This window comes from Microcaecilia unicolor, chromosome 2 (assembly GCF_901765095.1).
Source record: "Microcaecilia unicolor chromosome 2, aMicUni1.1, whole genome shotgun sequence".
NCBI lineage: Eukaryota > Metazoa > Chordata > Amphibia > Gymnophiona > Siphonopidae > Microcaecilia > Microcaecilia unicolor.
In genome coordinates this window covers 315,638,244-315,652,230 of record NC_044032.1, presented here as the reverse complement: position 1 = coordinate 315,652,230, position 13,987 = coordinate 315,638,244, and the positions used below count along the sequence as shown (strand labels likewise).

Here is a 13,987-nt window from a genome sequence, read left to right as displayed (position 1 = left end):
TCTGTGGCCTACCGTGGATTCTTTAATCACTGCGGTGACTAAGAAAACGGCATTGCCGGTGGAAGGTGGCACGGCCCTAAAGGACGCCCAAGACAGGAGATTGGAGGCGGCCTTAAGGTCGTCCTTTGAGGCGGCTGCTTTAAGTTTGCAGGCCTCAGTGTGCGGCTCCTATGTGGCCAGGGCGTGCCTGACTATGGTTCAGCGGGCTTTCCCCTCGGATCATTCCTTGAGGGATGATTGGCCAGCCCTGGAATCGGGCCTGGCCTATTTGGCAGACTTGCTGTATGATGTCTTGAGAGCCTCAGCTAAAGGCATGGCTCAGACTGTCTCTGCGCGGCGGTGGCTTTGGCTGAAACATTGGTCTGCTGACCACGCCTCAAAATCCCGCCTGGCTAGATTGCCTTTTAAAGGCAAGCTGCTCTTTGGGGTCGAGCTGGACAAAATCGTGACTGATCTCGGCACGTCTAAGGGCAAGAAGTTACCGGAGGTCAGGGCTCTGGCTAGTGCTCGTCCCGGTACCTCCAGAGGACGGTTTCAGGAAGCCCGTCGGTACCAGCCCGGGCAGGTCGGGTGCTTCTGCCCCTTCTTCCTTTAAGAGGAAGTTCTCCCCCAAGCAGCATTCCTTTCGCAGAGACCGCCGTCCCGGAGGTGCTCCCTCCGGTCCTCCCCCAGGGTCTCGTACCCAATGACGGGGTATTGGTCCACGCCCCAGTGCAGATTGGAGGACGGCTGTCCTCGTTTCTGGGCGAGTGGACCACAATAACTTCAGACGCTTGGGTGCTGGAAGTCATCAGAGACGGCTACAAGCTAGAGTTCTGCCGACCCTTAAGAGACGGGTTTGTACTCTCTCCCTGCAAGTCTCCGGTCAAAGCTGTGGCAGTGCAGCAGACTTTGGACAATCTGATCCGCCTGGGTGCGGTCGTTCCGGTGCCAGAAAGTCAGCTTGGCAAGGGGCGTTACTCCATTTACTTTGTGGTACCAAAGAAAGGAGGTTCTGTCCGGCCTATCCTCGACCTCAAAGGGGTCAATCGGGCCTTGAAAGTGCGGCACTTTCGCATGGAGACTCTCCGCTCTGTTATAGCGGCAGTGAAGGCAGGGGAGTACCTGGCATCCTTGGACATCAAGGAAGCGTACCTGCATATTCCCATCTGGCCTCCTCATCAACGCTTTCTGCGTTTTGCAGTCCTGGGCCGACACTTCCAGTTCAGAGCCCTCCCGTTCGGGTTGGCTACTGCTCCGCGGACCTTTTCCAAGGTAATGGTGGTCATAGCGGCCTTCCTGCGAAAGGAAGGAGTACAAGTCCATCCTTATCTGGACGACTGGTTGATCCGAGCCCCCTCTTATGCAGAGTGCGGCAAAGCTGTGGACCGGGTAGTTGCTCTTTTGAGCTCCCTGGGATGGATCATCAACTGGGAGAAGAGCCAGCTGCGCCCGACTCAGTCCCTGGAGTATCTGGGAGTTCGATTCGACACCCAAGTGGGCAGAGTGTTCCTGCCAGACAATCGGATTGTCAAGCTTCAGGCTCAGGTGGACCAGTTCCTAGTAGCCTCTCCTCTTCGGGCTTGGGACTATGTGCAGCTGTTGGGCTCTATGACGGCCACGATGGAAGTAGTGCCCTGGGCCAGGGCTCATATGAGACCACTACAACACTCTCTGCTGCAGCGCTGGACTCCGATGTCGGAGGATTATGCGGTGCGTCTTCCCTTGGATCCAGCAGTGCGCAAGGCGCTGAGCTGGTGGATGCAGGCAGACAAGTTGTCTGCGGGAATGCCTCTGGTGTCCCCAGAGTGGATTGTCGTCACGACGGACGCCTCGTTATCGGGCTGGGGAGCCCACTGCTTGGGAAGGACAGCGCAGGGGCTCTGGTCTCCTGCAGAGACAAAGTGGTCTATCAACCTCCTGGAACTCAGAGCCATTCGGTTGGCGCTTTTGGAGTTCATCCCGGTACTGGTGTTGAAGCCTGTACGGGTCCTGTCGGACAATGCCACGGCTGTGGCCTATGTCAACCGCCAGGGAGGTACCAAGAGCGCCCCTCTAGCCAAGGAAGCTATGAGTCTATGCCAGTGGGCGGAAGCGAACCTGGAACAGCTGTCAGCGGCCCACATTGCCGGAGTCATGAATGTCAAGGCGGACTTTCTCAGTCGCCATACCTTGGAGCCCGGAGAGTGGCAGCTATCTGCTCAGGCGTTCTTGGACATCACGAAGCGCTGGGGCCAGCCGAGCCTAGATCTGATGGCGTCATCGGCCAATTGCCAAGTGCCGCGCTTCTTCAGCAGAGGACGGGACCCTCGATCCCTGGGAGTAGATGCTCTTCTCCAACAATGGCCGACACAAGAGCTTCTCTATGTGTTCCCGCCCTGGCCCATGTTGGGCAGGGTACTAGACCGGGTGGCAAAGCATCCCGGCAGGATAATCCTGGTGGGTCCGGATTGGCCCAGGCGTCCCTGGTATGCGGACTTGATCAGGCTCTCAGTCGACGATCCTCTGCGGCTGCCAGTGGAGCAGGGCCTGTTACATCAGGGTCCCGTGGTGATGGAGGATCCCTCCCCCTTTGGTCTTACGGCCTGGCTATTGAGCGGCAGCGTCTGAGGAAGAAGGGCTTCTCAGACAAGGTCATCGCCACTATGCTGAGAGCGAGGAAACGCTCTACTTCTACTGCTTACGCCAGGGTTTGGCGTATCTTTGCGGCGTGGTGTGAAGCAGGCTCTCTTTCTCCTTTCACTGCTCCAATTTCTTCAGTGTTGGCGTTCCTGCAAGAAGGTCTGGACAAAGGCCTGTCGCTCAGTTCCCTTAAGGTCCAGGTAGCGGCTCTGGCTTGCTTCAGGGGCCGCCTGAAGGGTGCTTCCCTGGCTTCGCAGCCAGATGTGGTGCGCTTTCTCAAGGGGGTTAATCACCTGCGCCCTCCTCTGCACTCAGTGGTGCCTGCGTGGAATCTCAACCTGGTGCTAAGAGCATTGCAGAAGCCGCCGTTTGAACCCTTGTCAAGGGCATCTCTGAAAGACCTGACGTTGAAAGCAGTCTTTTTGGTGGCTATCTCTTCAGCCAGAAGAGTTTCCGAGCTCCAGGCGCTCTCGTGTCGAGAGCCTTTTCTACAGTTCACTGAGGCAGGAGTGACTTTTCGCACAGTGCCTTCCTTCCTGCCCAAGATTGTTTCTCGCTTCCATGTGAATCAGCAGCTATGTCTCCCTTCCTTTCGTAGGGAGGACTACCCAGAGGAGTACTCTGCTCTTAAATATCTGGATGTGAGACGAGTCATCATCAGATACTTGGAAGTGACCAATGATTTCCGGAAATCGGATCATCTGTTTGTCCTGTATACAGGTCCTCGTAGGGGTCTGCAGGCTGCTAAGCCTACAGTGGCAAGATGGTCAAGGAAGCCATTGCAGCGGCTTATGTGGCCGCGGGGAAGGTGCCGCCTATCCAGCTGAAGGCTCACTCTACAAGAGCTCAGGCGGCCTCGATGGCAGAGGCCGGTTCCGTCTCCTTGGAAGAGATATGCAAGGCGGCAACTTGGGCTTCGGCCCATACATTCTCCAAGCATTACCGCTTGACTGTGGCTGCTCGGGCGGAGGCCCGGTTTGGAGCTTCAGTGTTGCGGTCAGGGATTTCTATGTCCCGCCCTGGGTGAGTACTGCTTCGGTACATCCCACCAGTCTATGGATTGATCAGCTTGATGATATGGAAGGTAAAATTATGTATAATCATACCTGATAATTTTCTTTCCATTAATCATAGCTGATCAATCCATAGCCCCTCCCAGATATCTGTATTGTTTTTATTCTGGTTGCATTTCAGGTTCAAGTTTAGTCTTCAGTTACTTCAGAAAGACTTCGTGTTCAAGTTTTTTCACTTGGATTCTTCAAGAGTTAAGACGAGTTTGTGTTACAGTGAGCTGCTGCATTCCTCTCCCCTCCGTTTTACGGGGCTGGATTGAGACTTAAAATTCTGCCGGCACTCCCTCCCGCTTCGTGCGGCTGTAGGGCAGTTTTGTACCCCTCCCGCTTCGGCGGTGTTAGGGTCAGTCAGCTCCTCCCGCGGTTGCGGTTGCAGGATAAGCCAGATCCCCCCGCATCGGCGGGTGTGGTGTCCCTCCCCCGCTCCGCGGGGATGAGCTGGACGGATTCCCCTCCCCCACTTGTGTGGGGATGAGCTGGGTTAATTCCCCTCCCCCGTTTCGGCGGTGGTGAGCTGGGCAGAGTGTCCCTTCGTGGGTGTAATTCTCTAAGTGCTGAGTCCTGTGGATGGAGCTTTGATATCGACATACTGAGGAGTTTCCGGCAGCACATGACCACATATAGGGAGGCAAAAGTTTGCTCTCTATCTCCACCTGCTGGTAGATGGACACAACCCACCAGTCTATGGATTGATCAGCTATGATTAATGGAAAGAAAATTATCAGGTATGATTATACATAATTTTACCATAACTTGCTATAAAAATAGATTATCACCAAAATATAGATAATGACATATGATTATCCTAATGGACTAACTAAATGAGTAATTACACAACCAATCACAATACTGATATCCTAATGATTATTATGAGAAGTTACACCACACGTCTTATGCAAAATACAGTTAGCTGCTAAATTCACAGACCATAAATCATGACGTACAACCCATCTGTCTCAGACAAAAGCCAAGGACCATAGGTAGTAAATCCTGTTATCTCACCCTGCAGTCTGTGGCAGACTTCCAATGGTAAAGAAGCAGATTTCTCCTCTGAGACTCAAGCTGATGCCTCAGCGAGTCTCTCAGTCCAGGAATAAGTCCGACATCTGTATTCTGGAGGCAGATGACACCGTCATTAAGTAAGGCCGTATCGTAGCTGAGCCAATCTTGTGAGTTTGTTACAAGGTATGCAGTTCACCGGCATTTAGGAAAATCAGTCTCTGGCTATTCTCGAGCCTTCTATCCACCTGCAAGTCTTCTGGTCATCTCCTCACTTCCTCCTCTTCAGTCCAACCTTTTGGCATCCATCCGTCAGATGATACCAGTGGACCAATCACAGATAGTGTAATAATGTTCAGTCAGCTTCATGGCCATGAAGCAAGCCTTTGTTAACTAGCTGTGAAACTGTTTTCGAAGGCATGCAAACCTTCCTGTCTGATCTCATACTCCTGGAGCCATGTGTCTCTCTCCTCCAATCTTCTTCGGAGATAACTGGGCTAGTTAACAACAAAGAATGTGTCCTTAGATGAAGTCATCTTGGTATGCTCAGCAGTATTGTTCCTTTGTAACAAAGCTGGTTTCTGATGGTTACTGTTGCATACAGGCCACAAGCTGTAAAATCCATATTGTTATAACAATGGCTGTATATGCCAAGACCAGCAAGGGTGAGATCTCAGGTAAATACTCCTACAGCCCCCCCCCCCCCCCACACACACACACTACAGTCCCATGAGCCTCAGTGGGCCATTCCCAGTCCTACCTTGAACGGCCCTGGTGGCCTAGTGGCTTCTTCAGGGACAGGAAAGAACCCCACTTGTTCCTGCCCACTACCACTATTCTATCTGGTGCTGCCTTGTTTTCAAAATGGATTCCAAGACTTTCTGCGGTAGTCTCGCGGGTCTCGACAGTCTCATGAGGCTGCCACAGGGAGTCTCAGCAGCCATTTTTAAAACACGGCGGCTGGGCAGGAAAGAGTGTTGTTCTTTCCTGCCCCCGCAGATGCCACTAGACCACCAGGACTCTTCACGGTGGGACCGGGAAGGGCCCACTGACGCTCGAGGGACGCGGGGGTGGGGGAGAGTACTTCTGGGCCCTCGAGCACTGCCCAGGGCCCGAATGGTCAGTCCACCCCTTGTTGGCTGTGGGGTGCACATTTACACATACAGGAGAGCTTTCCATTCTTCTGTCCTCTGCAGATTTCTGTATTAAGCCCCTATCCTTATTTCAGGTTGTGGTTGAGTGTATTTATTTGTATCCCACATTCCCACCTATTTGCAGGTTCAATGTGGCTTACATAGATTTGTTAACATTGTCATTTCAGAATATCAGATACAGTTAGTAATGTTTAGTGATTAGGAAGGGAAGAAAGAAGAAGGAAGAGAGTGATTAGGGTAGTTATAGAAGGTAGGCGTTCATAATTGAGTGAGTTGGTGAGGTGACTTAGTGAGGCTGTAGATTCTCATTGTAGGCCTTGTTGAAGAAGAATGTCTTCAGAGATTTTCGAAAGATAGTTGTTTCGTTGATTGCTTTCAGGTCTGTAGGTAATGCATTCCATAACTGCGTGCTCATGTAAGAGAAGGTAGAGGCATGCATCAGCTTGTATTTAAGTCCTTTGCAGCTGGGGTAGTGCAGGTTGAGAAATTTGCGGGATGATCTTGTGGCGTTTCTGGGAGGTAGGTCTACGAGGTTTAGCATGTAGATTGGGGCGTCTGTGTGAATGATTTTGTGTACAATCGTGCAGATCTTGAATCTAATGCGTTCCTTAAGTGGGAGCCAGTGAAATTTCTCTCTTAGGGGTTTTGCACTTTCATATTTAGTTTTTCCAAATATCAGCCTGGCGGCCGTATTCTGGGCAGTTTGGAGTTTTTTGATTGTCTGTTCTTTGCACCCAGCGTACAGTGCATTGCAGTAGTCCAGATGGCTTATTACCATTGACTGTACCAGGGTACGGAAGAAAGGTTTTACTCGTTTGAGTTTCCACATGGTGTAGAACATCTTTTTCGTCGTGTTTTTCACATGGGTATCAAGAGTGAGGTTTCGATCAAAGGTGACTCCCAAGAATTTTCAAGTTTTGTGAGACAGGGAGGGAACAGTATGGTGTGATTATGGTGGAGAAGTTTTTTGTGTTATGTTGTGAGGTGAGTTCAAGACATTGTGTTTTTTCTGCGTTAAGTTTTAATTGGAATGCATCTGCCCAAGTGTGCATTATTTGGAGGCTTTGGTTGATCTCGTTGGTGATTTCATTTAGATCATGTTTGAATGGGATGTAAATTGTGACATCTGCATAAATGTAGGGGTTGAGGTTTTGATTGGCTAGTAGTTTGGCTAGAGGTATCATCATTAGGTTGAATAATGTTGGTGAGAGAGGGGATCCCTGGGGGACTCCACACTCAGGTTTCCATGGGGGTGATCTGTCCGCGTTCGTTGTTACTTGGTATGATCTTGTGGTTAGGAATCCTTTGAACCATTTGAGAACTGTGCCTCCTACTCCAAAGTATTCTAGTATATGTATTAGTATATCATGATTAACCATGTCAAAGGCACTGGACATGTCAAATTGCAGGAGGAGGATGTTGTTACCAGTTACCAGAGCTGAGTTCTTGAGTCTGGTTCTTGAAGAGGTTATACAAATGGTCATAGGCGGTCGGTGACTCAACTGTTTGGGGAGGCTAAGGTGGGCATGGCTATGGTGGGCAGGATCAAGTTAAAAACCTTAGGGGTCAACACCTATATCAACAGGAAAGGGACAGCAAATGCATTTTTAAGCACAGTACAGAGGAACCCCTACCAGCTGCTTCCCCCTAGTGCCTCTGTAACTGATGGTATCATGCACACTGAGTACACTCCAGAGAATTATGTAGCAAAAAATTCAAAATAATACAGTATACTAAAGAGAATTGTATGTGCAGTACTATGTGCAGGTAGTCTAACACTTGGCTCTTGGTCAGTCCTAGCTCCTCAGTCTAGCTTACTCCTATTGGCCATGTGAACAGTGATGTATTCTAAAATAAAAATAAATTTCTTTTTTATTTACCTTTTGTTGTCTGGCCAATTTTTCTCATTGTGTCAGTTCCAGTCCTTAGTTTCTACTTTCCTTTGTCTTCTCTTAGCTCTCTCTTCACAGGGTTTTCTCTCTGTTTGTCATTTCTCTCCTCCTGTCATCTTCATTTCCTACTACTACTATTTAGCATTTCTATAGCGCTACAAGGCGTACGCAGCGCTGCTACTACTACTATTTAGCATTTCTATAGCGCTACAAGGCGTACGCAGCGCTGCTACTACTTCATTTCCTCTAACACATGTCTCCAACATTGATTTTTTTTCCTATCATCTTTATTCTATTTATTTTTCCACCTCTCTGTCCAAATTACTTTTATTCTTACTATTCAATTTCTCTCTTTTACTGCATCTACCTACAGCTTTCTAACTCTTTCCCTCAGCCCAGTTCTTCTATTCCCCTTCCTTATATTCTCCAGTCTTTCACTAATTCTATCCTCTCCCCCTCCCATTCAATATCTCCCCTCTCCCTACACATTTCCATGCAGATTTCCCCTCTCTACCATTTTCCATCTGACATCTCCCCATCTTCTCCATCCCTTTCAGCCAGTATTTCTCCTCTGTTCCCTTCAGCACCCCTTCATTCTCCTCATTTCAATGCGGCATCTTCCCCTCTCTTTCTCCACCCTTTCCATCCAATGTCTTCCTCTCTCTCTACTCCTTTCCTGACAGAATTTCTCCTGTCTTCCATCTTTCATCCAGCAACTCCCCTCTATTTCCCCCTTTTCATGCAGCATATCCCTTTTTCTCTCCACCTTTTATATCCAGTATTTCTCCCACCATTCTCCCCCCCCCCCTTTTCAGCCAGCATGTCCCTCTGCTCTGTATCCCCTTGCAGCTAGCCTCTTCTTTCTCCAACTCCCCCCACACAGAATCTCCCTCCTTTCTCTTTGCCCTCTTTTAACCAGCACCTCTACTGTCTCTCTGAAATTCCTGTAGTCCCGTCTGGTTCTCCTCAAAAGAGCAGCAGCAATTTAAAAAAAACAAACAAACTGCAGAACCTCTGTTTTCATAGAAGAGGCTCCCTCCCTCCTGTTGCCATTTCTGCCTCGCTAATTATAAAGCAAAGCTGTGGTGGACTGTGGGTCTCTGCACGCTGCAGCTACCACTTCTAGCTGACCCCGCCTCCTCTGCTATAACTTCCTCTTTCAGAGGAGGTCAGCCGGAAGATGAGGCTGCAGCTGCAGCATGTAGAGTCAGGGTCCCATGCATCTTTGCTTTATAATTAGTACTGTACGAACGGCAGAGGTCGAAACAGCAGACAGGGAAGGAAAACCTCTACAGCCTAAGGCAGGAGGTGGGGCGGGGAGGAAAGAGAAGGGCAATACTAGGAAGAAAGCAGCAAGGCGTGGAAGGCCAGGCTGGGGAGGCTTAGCCTCCCCAAGCCTCTTATACCGGGTGCCTATGCAAATGGTTGAATATTACAAGCAGGTGCCAGTTGACAAGAGCACTTAGAAATATGCATGTTGCTTTCTTTAGCCTGTCTGTGAATGGCTGGGATTTTTTGGTTTTCTTTCTGTGGAGTAATATAACTTGTTTGCTTCATGTGCAGGTGGAAGACAGCCTTGAGCTCTCCTTTCAGGGAGAAGAGGATGTGAAACTTGATATTTTTTTCTTCTATGAAGAGGACAACCACATGTGGAATGGAGGAACACAAGCCAAAAGTGGCAAGAAATTTAAGTATGAGCAGGACATCATATAATTCAGTTTTTATACACTCCCTGCCATGTTGCCCTCCTCTTTAAGCAGTCAAGATGTTCTTTTCAACCTAGGTGTGATGTCTCATAAAAATCTTTTAATTTTCTACAGGGGTTTTTTTTTCTTCAGAAATATTCGGGATCTTTTTTTTTTCAGTTTCGCTATTACTGCTACTTAAACTGATAAAATATTTTCCGGGTTTAAAGTTGTAGCTAGATATATGATACATAGATACTGTTGAGGAAACTGATCTCATGCAACTGACGCTCTTTTGGAAAATCTTCAGGGATTTGTTTTTGGCTTTGAGGGATTTTTAAAACATTTTTTAAAGCAGGTAAAAGTTGAAGACCTAAAGCTGTATAATGATGGCATGGTGCAAAATATATTTTTGATTTAGGGTATAGGGTGAATGTTGGATTATCCCCTTATTCCTAAAACTAAAAGGTTTTTTTTTCTCCATATATACTGGCACGGGTTTGGATTTTAAATTTATGTGTCTTTTCCAAATCCAAACTCAAGGCCAAGTTACAAGCAGGTACACAAATTATTTCCCCATTCAAGTGGGTTTATAATCTAGCTTGTACCTGAGTCACTGGAAGTGACTTGCTTTGAGACCTCTATAGAAGAGGTAGGATTTGATTTTGGCTTCTCTGATTCTTAGGCTGCTGCTTCTTGTAGGATCTCTTTGTACAAGGTTTTTTTCTTCTGGTACTCTTTCTTTGCTAAAAGCAGCCAGCTGCAAATAATAAAAATGAGGTGACTCTTCCTGTATTATCTGTGAGGAATGAAAACATGGTATTCCTCACTGCAAGTACTGCTGTTCCTGTGCTGTACCCAAGATCAATCTTACAGATGCTAAATCCTCAGAGAACAGAATTCACAGAATGGCCACCACGTAGATATCTACGTGGAGGAGGAGTGGCCGGTCTTGCAATCCAGAGGTTGCCGGTTCAAACCCCATTGCTTCTCCTTGTGATCTTGGGCAAGTCACTTAACCCTCAATTGCCTCAGGTACAAACTTAGATTGTGAGCTCTCCTGGGACAGAGAAATATCCAGAGTACCTGAATGTAACTCACCTTGAGCTACTACTGAAAAAGGTGTGAGCAAAATCTAAATAAAATAAAAATAAAATATGTAAGATATCCAGATATCTTTATGCATATTTACAGCCAGTTTATTCATGAAAATTGGATATGCCAGGGTTGGGCAACCACAGTCATCAAGGACCACAACCCAGTCACGTTTTCAAGATTTCCACAATGAATATGCATGAGATCTATTTGCATATAATGGAAACCGTGCATGTAGATCAATCTCATGCATATTCATTGTGGAAAACCTGATTAGGTTGTGGCTCTCAAGGACTGTAGTTATTAACCCCTGAGATATGCAGTCCTAAACTTATATGGATAAATTATATGCTCTTTATGTGGCCCTGTTAAATGGATAACTTTATCCGGTTAGCGGTTGAATATCTTTGCAACAAATAAATAAATATAAAGCAAAGTAGCAGCCCAGGAAATACATATCCAAGTAGCAACCCAGGAAATGTACCTAGTGTACCTTGATGTAACTTAGCTTGAACTACTACTGAAAAAGGTATGAACAAAATTCAAATAAATAAAACAAAGCACATATTCAATCAATACCCAGTGCTGCCAGCTCAAATACCTTTGTCTCTGAATGGTTTAATATTCAAAACACTAGCTTGGGATCTACAAGACTCACAGGCTCTTTTACTAAAGTACATAAATTACATTGGGTTTTGCACTTACTGTACATTAACAGCAAAAAATAACGTTTGGTAAATGCAGGGGACATGCACTGCATTTACCACACAGGCACCGCATTGTGTGCCTGGGCTGCTGGTGTTGTCACAGCTGACCACTCCTCTGCTCATCCATGTCATACTTAGCTTCCGCCCACTCCCACATTGAGCAGCTAGCACTGTTTTTTGTTTGTTTGTTTTTTAACTGCGATGGCTGCTGTAATAGCATAGAAGACATTAGTGTGGGTCCATGTTAATATCTACTGTACTGTAAAACCTGTGTTAGCTGCTTAACACAACTTATTAAAAGGGCCCCTCAGTATATACATTGCCAAATGTCACAATAATATTTGGTTAACGGTGGCCTGTATATGCTATATTATGAGGATATAGATGGCAGCATGACACCAGCAGGTGATTGATTTCCAAAGCTATATTATAATCCTCTTTTTTTATTGAAGGACTAAAGAAACTTAATTCCTTGCATTTGTGCCATAAGCAAGATGAAGTATAGGTTTTTCCTTTAAAGTTTTGGCTCACAGTCACTTGATTTCCCTTGTGGTTTTATCACCATACAGGTACCTGTTTCCTAAGTTCACACTGTGCTGGACTGAATTTGTGGAGCTGAAAGTTCGAGTGCCTTGTGAGACGCTTGCATACGTGGAAGCCAACTATGGGCAGAGCTGGGCAGTGCCTGTGGTGGCATGGGACTGGAAGAGCTCTCCCCACAACGTGCAGTCCAATGGTGTGTGGCCTGTGAATGAATGGAATGAGGTTATTCAAGTCTACTGAGAGCACGTGATGGAATGGGGAATGATGGTCACTTTAGGTGGGTCTCCATCATATTCATAGACACCATACTGCTTGGGCCTCTCCTGCCTTCTGTGGAGGAAACCTGTTATTTTGGTATTCATGGAAAAGATACCCTCACTGCTTAAGTTGTGCAGGTGGTAGTGATATGAAGCCCTCACTCCCTGTGGCTCTTGTTGGTCTTCTGAAAAGAGAGGAGAAGGAGAACATGAAATAGACTAAAGGAATTGAAACTGGAAAATTGTGAGGCAAACTTGGAACTCAGATCAAACACCCTGTTCTGTCTGAGCTTTGTCTTATTTTTCTCTTTGTTCATTGAGATAGCAGTTTATCATATTAGTGTTCACTTGTGACTGAGACTGCCTTTGGGGATCCTAATCCCCCCTCAACCCCCTAACTGGCTGTAGCTCCAGCCTTATTCGCATGCACAAATCCATCTTGCTTTTATGGTTTTAATTCTAATACAGTCTCCAGAAAGGCATGTTGAGGCTGCTGTGGCATTGGCAGAGTCCTTCATGCAGATATTTTTTGCCTGATGAAGGCACTGGCAAGCCAGAATATGGCTGCAGCACATAGGGTGACATACTTGCTGGGAAAAAGACTAAATTCCTGTGACTGAGGGAGGATATAATTTATATGAAAGATTGATCTTTTCTTTTGGTCTGTGCTGGTTGGACCATTCAGATCATCTGTACTCTCATGGACTTTTTTTTTTTATAGGAGGTGGGTAATTCAGGTGACAGTGAAACACTAGTTCTGATATGTAACTAAGAGAGGTGAAGTACCTTTTTTAATTAATGCATTGAGGGCCTTCTGTGCTGATTTCTATCAACCCACTGCATGGCCAGGGCAGAAGTAACAGTGCTGGCTGCTTGCCCCAGTCTCAGCTTGCCTGGTACTTAGCAATGCTGCTTCTATTTTCAGGGGTCGATATTCAGACCACAGTCGCTAAAGCCGAGAATATCTGGTCTATTTTTGGCTAGTTAGAATATAACCAGCTATGTTGATATTCAGACTTAGGCGGTATCTTCTAACTGGTCAAAGATATCCCACATATTCACGCAGCCAAATATAGCCTCTAACTGGTAATATTCAGCGGGAAATAGTCAGCTATCCCCTGCTGAATATCACTGGATAGCCAGTTATGGAGCATTTAACTGGCCAGATGCCAATCCTAGCCAGTTAAATGCTTTTGAATATCGGGGGGGGGGGGGGGGGGGTCAGTCTTTTGGAGATCAGCTTTCTTTTATTTATTGAAACCACCAGCACCTTTTCTCCTAAATTCACACATGGTTTTGAGGTACAGCATCTTCTTATGTTATCTCATAAAAGGTTAGGGCCCAATATTTAAAACGATTTAATGGATCCTCAGGAGCTTAGTCGAGATTGGGAGGCGGGGCTGGTGGTTGGGAGGCGGGGATAGTGCTGGGCAGACTTATACGGTCTGTGCCAGAGCCGGTGGTGGGAGGCGGGACTGGTGGTTGGGAGGCAGGGATAGTGCTGGGCAGACTTATACGGTCTGTGCCCTGAAGAGCACAGGTACAAATCAAAGTAGGGTATACACAAAAAGTAGCACATATGAGTTGTCTTGTTGGGCAGACTGGATGGACCGTGCAGGTCTTTTTCTACCGTCATCTACTATGTTACTATGTAGTAGAGGCCGCTGGTATTTAAATTGTCTGTCCGGGGCTAATCGGGCATTTTTGATGGTGTTTAACCAGATAGTGCCGCTGAAAATGCCTAGTTAGCGCCCAAGCCAAAACAGGCTATTTTGGTGGTTTTCAAGGGTGGAATTGGAACTTAGCTGGTGAAGTGCCAATTTTCAGCACTTAACCAACTAAGATAACCACATACATAAGACAGCATAAAATGCAGTCCTATCTTTATGTGGTTCTTCATAGCTGGTTAAGTGCTGAATATCGCACTTATCTAGCTATGTTTTTGCCTGCTCCATATAACCAGAAATTCAATGCTGGAGCC

The 13,987-nt window shown here is 47.0% G+C and overlaps 1 protein-coding gene across 1 annotated transcript in view; it reads left to right on the top strand.

Moving 5' to 3' along the window:
• Positions 1–13,171, top strand: part of FKTN (fukutin) — a 317,697-nt gene extending 304,526 nt beyond the window's left edge. The window contains exons 10-11 of the mRNA XM_030194323.1: positions 9,283–9,410; positions 11,776–13,171. Coding sequence (XP_030050183.1) covers positions 9,283–9,410; positions 11,776–11,989 — 342 coding nt within the window. The 3' untranslated portion in view covers positions 11,990–13,171. The remainder of the gene's footprint in view (positions 1–9,282; positions 9,411–11,775) is intronic.
• The last annotated feature ends 816 nt before the right edge of the window (positions 13,172–13,987 follow it).